Here is a 12,192-nt window from a genome sequence, read left to right on the forward strand (position 1 = left end):
AGTGGCAGGCTTGACTCAGAACTGCATAGGAGACGTGCGCCAGAGAAATTGATATTATATATTTTTTTCAGCGTGAGAAATACAATATGTGGCGGGAGTGCATGAGAAAAGACCGAAAAGCGTGACTGTCACGCTCAATGCTTAGACTTGAGAGCCCTGCAGTTTTCACTTCTGGCTATCTGAATCTAATGTCACGTGACTGCAAACAACCTATTCAGCTTCTGCTTGAAACAGGGTTAATACACCGATTAGATAAAACAGTTATAAAACTGACCTCAGACAGAAAAAGACAAGGCAGCGGCAGCATTTTAACACAGGGCTGCTCAGAGTTTGAACGCCAGTTAACTTTTTTATGTGTTAGGGTTAGGTGTTGGCAGATGGTTGTGATGCAGTTTCCTTAATGAAATCATGATAAACTCACTGCTTTGTCCATTGGTGATTTTACACTCTTTTTAGGGGTGCTCAAGCTAAGCTAAATTTCATCTCGGCACCCCTGAAAATAATAATAGTAATTATTCTAATTTCTTTATTATTTTCCTGGCCCGCTGGATTTTTACCTAATTTATTATTAATATTTGAGGTTTAGCAGAGATATTGTGCTCGCGTCTCTCTACTGCGCCCTACGCTCCAGTCCGGTACATAAGGTTAATGGCAATTTCCTAACGTCTATTAAATCCAACGAAGAAGAATAAAGTTCTCACAGCGAGCGATTGCTCTGGTCTGGTCACGTGACTACTCGGGGCATGGGGAGCGCGCGGGGGGGGGGGACAAAAATGGCCGACGAGACAGGGGAAGTAAACACAGCTGCTGAAGATGGCAAAGCACAACAGCAACCAGACGAGCCCGAAGTTTTGGAAGCCGCGACCGACGGCGAGACCTCCGGCAGCGACGGGCCGGACCGGACAGAGAAGTCGCCTCCGGCCGTGGCAGAGAACAGTTGGTCGGCGCCTCTCTTGTCTCTGGCTCGGAAGGCCACGGAGACGATTAGCAGCGGAGTGAGCTACGCTGCTGCCCAGAGAAATCCCTCCCAGGGATCCGCTGCGAGTTCCCCGACGGACAGGGAGCCCGAAAATGATCTCAATAACACTGGACAAAAGCTCCCAGGTAGGCTGTGACTGTTAGTAACATTTGGTCCTCAAACTAACCATTTTTATATGGTCCAAACTATAAAATATTACAGCCCTCACACTACTTCCTCTTGGACTGAGGTGAGGTAATGGTCAGCTGGCAGAACACATGACTGGAAGCGCAAAACCTTGATTTTACTGGTTGATGACTTTGCACAAGGTCACGCTGTTCTGTCTGGGTGTTTATACGAAGTGTTCAAAATGCATTTAAGCACATCATCTCCTGCCTGCATCTATTTCACTGATCTTATGTCAGTGGTTTTTCCTTGCATTGCCTTCTTTCCAGTTCTCCCCCCCAAAGACCCCATGTCAATAGAGAGATCCAACCTCCTCAGCATGATGAAGCTGAGCATCAGAGTGTTAATTCAGTCCTCGCTGAGTCTGGGCAGGACGCTCGACTCGGAGTACCCTCCCCTGCAGCAGTTCTTTGTCGTCCTGGAGCATTGCCTCAAACACGGGCTGAAAGGTGAAGTTTTTATCAAAAGTGATCCAATCCCGTGTCAGCAGCAGAGCATGCAGAAATTATTTTAGCGTTTTCTTTTTCTTCAGCTAAGAAATCCTTCATTGGTCAGAACAAATCCATATGGGGACCCCTGGAACTGGTTGAGAAGTTGTGTCCAGAGTCTGTTAACATCGCCACAAGTGCCAGAGACCTGCCGGGCATTAAGTAGGTTTTCAGTCTTTATTGTCCCAATGTAAAGCATGCTTAACGTCCATTTGATTATCGTGTTTTTAATTTTTTTTTTCTGCTATTCTCTTTTCAGGACTGGTTTGGGGAGAGCGAGGGCTTGGCTGCATTTAGCGCTCATGCAGAAGAAAGTCGCTGACTACATGAAAGCTTTGCTGGACCGCAAAGATCTCCTGAGGTGAGTAACCAGGATCAGCCACGTGGACTTCGTGTAGCAGGTATTTTCTTCCAGAGTGTTAACATGTCAGGTAACAATTCATCTTCCTCACTTCCTGTTTATTCTTTTTTGTATTGTCCGTCTCCTCTTTAGTGAGTTTTATGACTCTGGAGCATTGATGGTGGAGGAAGAGGGCGCGGTGATGGGGGGGCTGCTGGTGGGCCTCAACGTAATTGACGCCAACCTCTGTATTAAAGGGGAGGATCTTGATTCTCAGGTGAGCGCTGATGGGTTTTGTGGGTCTGCACATCCCTCATTTTGCCTAATGAGAAACAGTCAGTCAGGGTCTGCACTGATCAGTTTCTCTCCCTCATTTAGGTGGGAGTCATTGACTTCTCCCTTTATCTGAAAGACCCTGCTAACAGTGAGACTCCGAAAGAGTGAGTGCACGCTTTCAGACGGATCAAGCATTTCACCTACACAAACTTTTTCGTTTGGATCCACTCCATGTTCTTACTGTAGCTTGACTGCTTTATTCTTTCTCATCTAGTGATTCCAAGATGACGGCCATATTAGATCAGAAGCACTACATTGAGGAGTTGAATCGTCACCTGAGTGGCACCGTCACTGACCTTCAGGCTAAGATGGACTCTCTGGAGAAGACCAACAGCAAACTTGTAGAGGAGGTCAGATGCACTGCGTGTGAACTGTTGTTTGATTGTGCTTGTGTTTGCGGGTGTGTGACAAACTCATGGATTGCTCCAGTCCACTTTTTATATATATATTTATATAAGATGTCAATGTGATGTCAACATCTGTGCACATTGGCCACGTTTAACCTGACTGATGAGCTTCTCTTGTCTTCAGCTGACCGCAGCAACAGACAGAATCAACTCTCTGCGGGAGGAACAGGAGCAGCTAAAACAGGAGAATGAGTCCATCCTGCAGTCCAGCCAGAAAAAGGAAGAGGTCAGAAAGCATCTACATGTAGCTGCAACTAAGCCTGCCCTAATCTGAAAAGAAAAGAAGAAAAAAACCAAACTGCATGACGCCTTTCTTTTTCCAGGCAGCCCTTCAGGACAGTCAGGTGGAGCTGGAGACATACAAACGGAGTCGGCAGGGCCTGGATGAGATGTATAACGTGGTTTGGAAGCAGTACAAAGAGGAAAAGCACATTCGCCAGGTCAGGTATCAACAGGCTCTAGCACAAGAATCTACATGCATGTGGCAATAAAAGGTGACTCTGTGTTGCTTTATGGTGGCATGAGGTAGAGGCTGAAGATTGTCAGTGCATGGTGAGACAGAAGGCAGCAGTGTGAGTTCTGTGTGAGGTTTTTTATTTTGTGCTGATCAGTCTCTAGAACTGAATTTGACTCATGCCTTGTGTACGTTTGCGGTGCCTGGTGTCAGGAGCTGGAGCGCGAGTTGGAACTCCAGGTGGGCCTGAAGCAGGAGATGGAGGTGGCCATGAAGCTGCTGGAGAAGGACACGCATGAGAAACAGGACACACTGGCAGCCCTGCGGCTTCAGCTCGACCAAGTCAAGACTCTAAACCTGCAGATGTTCCACAAAGCTCAGGTAGGCACACGGGAATGCACCTTATCGTCGCCCACTCATATAGTACGCACATTAACACAGTCTGTGCGGCTCTCAAGGACTCGCAACGAGAAGCGGAGAAAAAGCAGGAGGAGGCCGTGCAGCTGGAGCAGAAGATGGATCAAATGGAGAAAGTCATGCAGGAGCTCGAGCAGAGGTATGTCCTGTGTGTGCTTCTGTGTGTTAAAATGGCATTCCTTTGAATTAATATGCTTCTTCTTGGTCGTTTGTGCGTCACAGACTGCAGAACTCGGAGCGAGAGCGCAAACAAAGCGACCAGTCGGACAAAGATATGAGGCTGGAGCTGGAAGGAAAAGTGGACGCTTTACATAAACAGCTGACTGACCTGGATACACTCAGGTTAAGACGCACGCACTCACACACACACACACACACACACACACACACACACACACACACAGGTGGAAGAAATACAATGAGGAAACTTGCAAGCTGGTATAGAAAGACAGCTCTGCAGATATTAAGTGCGAAATCTTTTCAAGTTGTCACAGTAGTGTAAGTGTATTCATTTTGAGTCCCACATCTGTCAGTCACAGTTCTTGTTTTAGTCAGTATCAACCATCATCCAGGCTTACATTCACCGTATGAACACGTCTCTTCTCTGGTCTCAGGCTGGGTTTGGAGAACGAGCTGCGCACTGAGAGGGAGCAGAGACAAAGCCTGCAGAAGTCTCTCCAGCGGGAGCAGGACAACAGCATCGAGCTCCGCACACAGCTGCAACAGCTGGAGGGCCTGCACACGGTCAGTGTCACGCACACGCACACACACCAGGGGCCACTGTCAGTCAACTCTGGAAGTGGATCCTTCTTTGAATTGATGAAACACTATAGTTGCTGGGGGGTTCATATGTACTGTGGCTGTGCGTAGCTACCAGATGCAGGCATAAAATAAGCAGTTTAAAGGTGCTTCCTCGTGATCACTGCCAGCTTTATTTTAATTCTGGGGTTCATTCCCAAACCTGTTCCAGGATTAACCAATGCATTGTAAGAGTGGTTCCTCTTTGAATATTTCCATAAGGAATACTTCAATGTTTGAATCGATTCGCAGCGGTGGTGTGGTGGTGGTAGCGGACGCTTAACGACCCTGCGCACAGCTGTGGTGTCATGGTGCTTGTTCCCTGTGAATTTGGGTTCCAGGAGCTGCAGGATTTGAAGCAGGAGAAGCAGCAGCTGCAGCAGAAATGTGAGCAGCAGGAACAGGCTCTGCAGGAGATGGGACTTCATCTCAGCCAGTCAGTACTGCTGATTTTACCTTTCTTTGTCAATAATGAGCTGCATTTCATGTCTTAAAGTTTTTGTGTTGCCTGCGTCTTTATCAAAGGTCTAAACTTAAGATGGAGGACTTCAAGGAGGTCAACAAAGCTCTGAAGGTAAATGTGAAGAATGTTGTACAATCGACACTGTAAAATTTGAGTGGGGGAAAAAAATAGAACAAAAACTGAGTCAGCCTGATCTTGTATGCTCATTGATGCTGTCAGGGCCACGCCTGGTTGAAAGATGATGAGGCCACTCAATGCAAGCAGTGTCAGAAGGAGTTCTCCATCGCACGCAGAAAGGTAGGCGCCTCTTTCATGGCTCTTCATTTGTATAACGTTCATCTTCCCGGCACTGACAGTGAGCTGTCCATACTTGTGTGTTGCAGCACCACTGTAGAAACTGTGGAGACATCTACTGCAACAGCTGTTCCAGTAACGAGCTGGCCTTGCCCTCCTACCCTCGGCCGGTGCGGGTGTGCGACATGTGCCACTCCCTCCTGCTGCAGAGAAGCTCCTCCACAGCGTCCTGACAAAACACTGACAAGCTTCAGAGTTTCTGCGAGAGCTTTCTAACACTGCGCGTACTCATCCACCATGATTTTAACTACTGTTACCACTTATGTGAAAAGGAAAATGTCGTCGAATCTTTTGGAAATGTGATTTGGTGTTCCATTTCCAGTGTTACCTGAAATTCAGGAACATTAGTCGGTCTGTATTAAACAAGGGGCCACCTTTTAACACTGATGGGATAATCTGAGATAGTTGATGCAGACTGTATGTTGAGGAGACTTCTCTTAGAGGCTGGAATAATTTGGGACATTTCATGAGGATGATGTTTCTTTGAGCAGCAGTTTGACAGTTCAGCACTAGACAAACTGACCATTTCGAGTAGTTTTTTCCCTAATTCAAACCATGGATGTGGATCGTTTGTGCAGGTGGTTCATAGCGAAAACATACGCTTCACTTTGAGATTACTTGTCATGCATCTACTCCGTACCAATATTTGGAGCAATGGCCCCACTGCTGGATACATGCAAACCCTTTGTGTAAATGACTGTAGAATGTTAACAGAAAACTATTTTAGAATGTACAATAACAACAGGGTTTTGTGGATTGTGTCAACCGCTAACAAAGCCATTTTCTTAATTTGGGAATGGTGACCAAAAGTTTTTTTATCTAGACATTTGATAAATGAATAAAGCCTCCTCTTTTGCAATGCTTGTTTCAATTAGATATTCCAGACTTGTTTATTCACTTTGTGCACAGGGAATACAAACAGCGTTTAAAGCAGTAGAAACCTTCATGTCAGTAGATTTGAAATTCACTTGCTGTTGATACAGCGCTTGTCCAGAGAAACGTCCCTATCAACAATCACACCTTAAGGAAACAAAACATGCTCTGACCATGTGGACTCTTAAATTCAGGTTAACATTTTAACTGGAAATAAAAAAGGCTAAACACTATGTAGAAGATGAAACAAGGTCTTAACATCAGAAGAAAAAGACGATCTGATTTTTCGCTGTGGTTCATGCATTCCAGACATTAAAATCAATGTTAACAGCACCAGCGCGGGATGAGTTAACTTTGAGGGACAGCCAGGTGCTTGGAGAATGATAACACAAAAAGGACACATTTCCTGGTAACGAAAATTTAAAGCATGGTTTCTGTGATGTGTCAAATCTGTGAGGAATGGGGAAGACAAACGGCACTTCTCTGACACCTCTTGTGACACCAGAGGTTCTCACTTTTCTCTGAAGATCATCCACTTTAAAAAAAAAAAAAAAATACAAACCCTACCCCTCTGTATTTTCATAACAACCTCACCTGACCCTACCCTATGTTGACTCGGTGAGACTTCCAGTCCTTCCAGCAAAATGCTGTGATTAAAAAAAAAAATTAAGGGGGAAAAAGTTCTACATTCCCCATCCCCCACCCAGTCCATTCATAGAGCCTCTGCTTCCTCCTCCTCCACCGCCGCCATAGTAACTGCTTCCCATTCCGCCCTGGTTACCTAACAAGAGAGAGAGAATACACACTATAGGACCGTGGAGTTCATCAAGGAGTGGTACACAGAAAGACACTGCTGTGGTGCATATCAATACTTAAGTGTATTAATTCTGTGTGTTCAGAGCAGAGAAGGTTGGAGTTTAGGGTGGATGAATGTAGGAGAAACCTGTAACAGAGCTGACACTCACTATAGTCACTGTAGCCGCCCATATTGCCCTGGCTGCTGTACCCTCCAGAGTACCCTGAGCTCAGCTGCCCACCGCTGTAAGACGACTGGTTTCCTGTGGAGAAGACAGAGGACGTCAAGTTCAGAACATTAAAGCATCATAAACACTATAGATGTGTTAGTCGTTGTGTACTGCTTGTTCTGTGAAGCCTTGCTTGTCTGAGAAAATGGCCAGGCAACAACGCCACAAGGATTTTGTTCTTGTATGCAAGCATTTCTTTTCAAAGTCTGACACTCACCCATGCCACCCATCATCTGGCTGCCATAGGCTCCGTTACTGCCACCTGCTGTCGAGTTCAAAAACAGCTCCACATAGCGGTGCTCTGAGGGGCAGAGACAGAGAAGGCATGAACGTCATTGTGAACATCTATATGCAGGCTGGAAGTGGTAAAGTTACTCATTTGAAACTCACGCATGTTGGCTTTGTCTTTAGACATGGCTGCCACAGCGTCCTCGTGTGTAGCGAACTCTACATCTGCCTCCCCCGTTACCCTGCCATCTGGACCGATCTCAATATGGACCCGCACTGGATTCAATGGCGAGAAGAACTAAGAAATACAAACAAGGACAAATTCACATATTTGTGCAAGATGCAACCTTAACATATATGCACAGGGTAAAGAGGACTCCAGCGGTCCACTTGTTGTCGCAGCCATTTCTCTGACTTACGTTGTAAATGTCTGTCTCTGTGGCTCTGTATGGCAGGCCCCTCATGTGGACACAGTGGCCTGTTGTGCTCTGGAAGGAGGAGCCGCCATCACCATACCGTCCATCTGATACGCCTGAGCACACACAATCAAGATTAACACAAGGTCTTTTATCCTACTCTTGTTCTATTGTGCTGTGTTAGCCTGACGGGACATAGAGCAAGCCATCACTGACTCTGATTTCAGCTGAACTTCAGTCCATTTGACACCTACCTCCTCCATAGCCTCCGCGACGCATTCTGTCATAGGATCCCCCTCGGCCCATCATGTTGTAGCCGCGACCACCAGAGGGCCGGTCGTAGGGGCCAGGTCTCTGCATGCCCATGGGCTTCCGCTGGGGTTCGTAATGGGTCCGCACCTCAGCGCGGCTACTCTTGAAGATCTCAATGTACCTAAGAGCATAGAGATACCACAGTGAGGGCATGGGGAATGGGTCAGGCAAAGCTGCATTTGCTCAATACTGGAGAAACTGGGCTATGCAGATGCTGTCATGGTGTAGTCCATAGGTAGGAATATCTTTCGAGTACTTTATGCTAGTTGTTAAGAGAGTAAATAAAAGTTATTTAACTGAGTTGCAAAATTAAGTTGTCCAAATTGATAAGGGCCTTATTGACGCTTACACTTTTCTTATGGTTACCTGAAGTGAGTTATATCTGATTCAAGAGAGCGTCCTGTGTCCTTGCCATGACAGCCATTGTCCTGGTTTTAGAGGGACAGAGAGGGCTCCAGCCCTTCTGCAACCCACTCTAAGCATTACCTGTGACAGTGGGCTCCAGATCCGTGTGTACAGTGGCCCTCTGATTTTACCACCAGGGAGACTCCTTACCATTTATCAACCTGGACTGATGTTTAGTGCTCAGACACCATTGCTCTCAAAAATCAAGCATGTACTGTAATTCAGAATTCGTCTCATATTTGCAAATGGTGCCCAAGCACTAATCTTCCCAGTGAACATTGTGACTGCGTGGCATATTTGGATCTAACATGACAATTTGTGTATGTGTCTGTGGTAAATATTACAAATAAGCTTAAATTAGCCAAGATTAATGAAGTGTCCGTTCTGTATTTGGATCAGATGTTGAGGGTGCACACCATAAGAAAAGCAACTTATCCAGCCAACCAACCAACCATCCCCACCTGTGCCCTATTCTTTCCTTGTGTTTCTTTAGAGCCTTTTCAGCTATATCCTGTGAAGCAAACTGCACGAAGGCCTCCCCCGTACTCCTCCCCTGGATGTCCACCGGCAATGTTATCCCATTTGGCACGATTTCCAACCCTTCAACCCAAGGACAGATAACCCCAGCAGGGGACATATTAAATCACATGCCCAATCACAATGAGAACTTTCTCTAAAGAGAGAGATAGAAAACTTATGGAAAACTCTATACATCATCACACATACCAGGTCAGTTTTTAACCAGTGACTGGCCATTTAAACGACTTACATTTACTGTATTTTGGGGATAAAATAGAAATGAGAGGATAGAGGAAGAATATGGAAAAGGGCACTGTTTGGGACATCAGGCTAGTATTGGTGTGTTGATGAAGAGAGAACCAGATCCTGGTGGGTGACATGAGTTAAATTACTTTTCGCCCATTTAAGAACTAATCTAACACTTGGCATACAGTGTATATAAGAAAAATGTATGTGAAAGACAAGGGTGTGAGGAAATGGCGAAAAGAAACAATGATACTGGGGTAAGAGACCTGTCCAATCAGTGATGAGTCAGACCCATTCCATCGTTAGTAAATTAAGAGTAGGCACAGACAACTTAAAAACGTAACCAAGCCGTTTTACAACATCAGATCCAATAAAGAAAAAAAAGTGATGACAATGGGCTCAAGATGGATATGATGGGCAAAGATGAGAAAGGGTGTTTTCATAACAGAGTCCTTCCCCTCGAACTACACACAAAGTCTTCAAACAACTGCGCAAATTAAAAATATAATTAGCTTCCTTTTCTGGCGTCATTTCCTCACTGAATGACGAAAAACATAATCTTGTAATGTAACATGTAATAATATTCAGTATGTAAGGATAATCTTCCAGTGGCACATTGACTTCTTTATAAAATCAGATGCAAGAACTGTTACGTGTCCATAGGAGAAAGGAAACAAGAAAAGGAAGATGAACCAAAAAAAAAAAAAAACTTTTATTATCAACATTACATTACTGAAGTTCTACAAGTAACCACCAAGCAAGGGTTGTTCTTACCTGAGAAAAACTGTACTATCTCCTCCTTGCTGCAGCCAAAAGGAAGGCCTCGAAGCCGGACGAGCCCATCTCCTGCTGTTTCTGGACAGTTTGGACCAGTGTGCTTCATAACCCAGTCCATCTCGACATTGTTGGATTTAAAAACTGTATGACGGGACAGATAACACTCAGTTATCACAGCTCAAAGTTTAGACAATTCAAATGAGTCATTGTGTGCAGGCAGTTGTACACACCTTCTACGTATCGGTGACCCATAGTTTCTCTGTCTTTCTTTACTGCAATCTTCAGGTCTTCCTCTGTCTCCAACTCAACAAATGCCTCTCCGCTGGGACGCCCTTCTCTCGTGTAGGTGAAGTGGATACCGCCGCCATTGTTGACAATTTTGCAATCTGGATGTGAAATGTATTGTCAAATACATAAGTGCTTGAATTGCTAAAGTATTTTCCTAAAAACTATGATCAGAATCAGAAACAGAATCAGAATTCCTTTATTGACCCCTAGGGGGGAATTGTTTGAATGTGTAAATGTTCACCTGAGAAAAACCTCTGTACTTCGTCCACTGAGCAGGACCACGGGAGACCCCGGATGCGTACTACATATCCCTCATCAGCCATGACTGGTCAAGATCCCTGGAAAGAAAGAACGAAAATCTTGTATGAGAGATTAGCACATAAAACTACATAGATAATGCATTCAAACCAATGGCAATGGGGATGAGTGGTATGGACACAATCTTGTGTCATAGTATTTTTATCTAGATCAAACGCTAGTTTCTGCACCGAGTTAAATTAAAATGTTCATATCCTGAATTTCAGTCCATCTATTTCACTGCGTCCATGTGCCGGTAAACCTTCTCATCCCAAAGGGAAAGTATGAATCTAGATTTGTGGAATTTGCTGACAATTAAGTTGTTTCCTACACATCACTTATGCTAAACATAAAGATCTCCCATACATCGTTTTAATCGTTATCTACTTTAATATTTCCCAAGGTTCTGGATGATCCCAGTCGTTTTTAGAGTCAGATGCATGGACTTAGCTAAACGTGAATTAGTGGGAAGCGCCATCTTGAGGCCGTCTGATAGTGCTAACCGGTAACACACCAAATATAAAATCTCGCATGCCGTGGCTTTTCCCTGCTACGAATAATGTTGTCTGGAATATTCAATCATAAGCAAATTTCACACTTAGCTAACTCCCAACTCCTGCCGACGAAAAGTCCAAGGCGACTTCTTCATAAAAAGCGCGAACCCCGAGTTGTTGCCAGCTAGCTAACGATAGCAATACAACAATGTGCAGCATTGCACTGACTTCGAATAGACAATATTTCTGATGCTGAAACGCTTCGGTAAATGTTTAAGAGTTCACAGAAGTCAAGTTATGAATTAGTAATTATGGACCTATTTTATCTTCAGCAGGGTGCGAGGCAATTAGACCGCTTAGTACCGCACCCAAACACAAGAACAAAAGCGGCCCTTTCTACCGGCGCCATGTTATTAGCGTTAACAGTTAGCTAGCTCTCGCGCTATCACTCGCTCACTAACGATATTTTAACAGAATCTGATAAACAAACCGTTGGCTGTATTATGCTGTTAAAGTATGCAAACCTGACCACATGTCTTGGTAAGGCAAATGACCGATGGCTGCATTTATCAATTTACCTGATTCAAGTCTAGACTGAACACGCCGGAGTATGTATGACCAGACCTGCGTAATGCAGCTAAAACCTTGCACTGGGTTGCCAGAGCCCCGCACACCATCCCCCTTTCAGGAACTTAAAAACACCGCCTTAGTCTCTGTTCCAAACTGAAACACAATTAGGTTATTCCACACTACCAAACATTTAAAACACATTTGTAAGAAATATCTGTATCTTTGTGTGTTCTGAATTTTATCGAAATCCAACAATCTCTTGTTTACTAAATCTCATGTGACGAGTTAAATTTGACGGAAAGGGATTTTGTACACACCTGGCAATCCCGGCGGAATAACCAATCGCCTCTGACTGGCCTGCGTCCACGCCCAAATATGATGACGTTACCGCCCTAAGTCCTCGCTGTCCAGGCGGTATCTCCCGGCCTATAAATCCAAGTCACCCTGTTTACTACGGTCAATGCTTTTCAGCTTCGAGAATCAAGGTAGAAATTACTATAGGTGGACAGAATATATGTACCTCAAAGGTCACGTTTCACAT

At 44.8% G+C, this 12,192-nt stretch overlaps 2 protein-coding genes across 3 annotated transcripts; one reads left to right on the forward strand and one right to left on the reverse strand.

The window, feature by feature from the left end:
* Positions 1–744: 744 nt before the first annotated feature.
* rufy1 (RUN and FYVE domain containing 1) lies at positions 745–6,072 on the forward strand. The gene is made up of 17 exons (XM_070962009.1): positions 745–1,104; positions 1,414–1,593; positions 1,677–1,794; positions 1,892–1,993; positions 2,126–2,249; positions 2,351–2,412; positions 2,523–2,658; positions 2,840–2,941; positions 3,039–3,155; positions 3,383–3,550; positions 3,628–3,725; positions 3,809–3,928; positions 4,201–4,330; positions 4,726–4,820; positions 4,910–4,958; positions 5,067–5,144; positions 5,231–6,072. Exons 1-17 carry the CDS (start codon positions 774–776, stop codon positions 5,372–5,374), a joined length of 2,154 nt encoding a protein of 717 aa, XP_070818110.1. The 5' UTR covers positions 745–773; the 3' UTR covers positions 5,375–6,072.
* Positions 6,053–11,782, reverse strand: hnrnph1 (heterogeneous nuclear ribonucleoprotein H1). Of its 2 annotated transcripts, none has more exons than XM_070962010.1 (11): positions 11,660–11,782; positions 10,532–10,628; positions 10,233–10,388; positions 10,000–10,143; positions 8,922–9,060; positions 7,998–8,176; positions 7,747–7,859; positions 7,490–7,625; positions 7,317–7,400; positions 7,040–7,132; positions 6,053–6,855 (listed from the first exon to the last, which is right to left on the reverse strand). In XM_070962010.1, the coding sequence occupies exons 2-11, from the start codon at positions 10,611–10,613 to the stop codon at positions 6,758–6,760; spliced, it is 1,224 nt and encodes a 407-aa protein (XP_070818111.1). In that variant the 5' UTR covers positions 10,614–10,628; positions 11,660–11,782; the 3' UTR covers positions 6,053–6,757. The 2 variants fall into 2 exon arrangements, with proteins under 2 accessions (XP_070818111.1, XP_070818112.1); XM_070962011.1 differs by having other exon boundaries at positions 7,036–7,132.
* Between the last annotated feature and the right edge of the window lie 410 nt (positions 11,783–12,192).

The sequence above is a fragment of the Chaetodon trifascialis genome, chromosome 5 (genome assembly GCF_039877785.1).
Source record: "Chaetodon trifascialis isolate fChaTrf1 chromosome 5, fChaTrf1.hap1, whole genome shotgun sequence".
Taxonomy (NCBI): Eukaryota; Metazoa; Chordata; class Actinopteri; order Chaetodontiformes; family Chaetodontidae; genus Chaetodon; species Chaetodon trifascialis.

What these genes read in the sequence shown, in the direction of transcription:
- rufy1 (XM_070962009.1), top strand. Translation starts at nt 774, where the DNA reads ATGGCCGACGAGACAGGGGAAGTAAACACAGCTGCTGAAGATGGCAAA. An exon ending in ACAGCAAACTTGTAGAGGAG is followed by an intron (nt 2,659 to 2,839) that starts GTCAGATGCACT and finishes TCTTGTCTTCAG; the next exon opens with CTGACCGCAGCAACAGACAG. An exon ending in ACTGACCTGGATACACTCAG is followed by an intron (nt 3,929 to 4,200) that starts GTTAAGACGCAC and finishes CTCTGGTCTCAG; the next exon opens with GCTGGGTTTGGAGAACGAGC.
- hnrnph1 (XM_070962010.1), bottom strand. Translation starts at nt 10,613, where the DNA reads ATGGCTGATGAGGGATATGTAGTACGCATCCGGGGTCTCCCGTGGTCC. An exon ending in TCGCGGAGGCTATGGAGGAG is followed by an intron (nt 7,860 to 7,997) that starts GTAGGTGTCAAA and finishes GTGTGTGCTCAG; the next exon opens with GCGTATCAGATGGACGGTAT. An exon ending in TAAAGACAAAGCCAACATGC is followed by an intron (nt 7,401 to 7,489) that starts GTGAGTTTCAAA and finishes TCTGCCCCTCAG; the next exon opens with AGCACCGCTATGTGGAGCTG.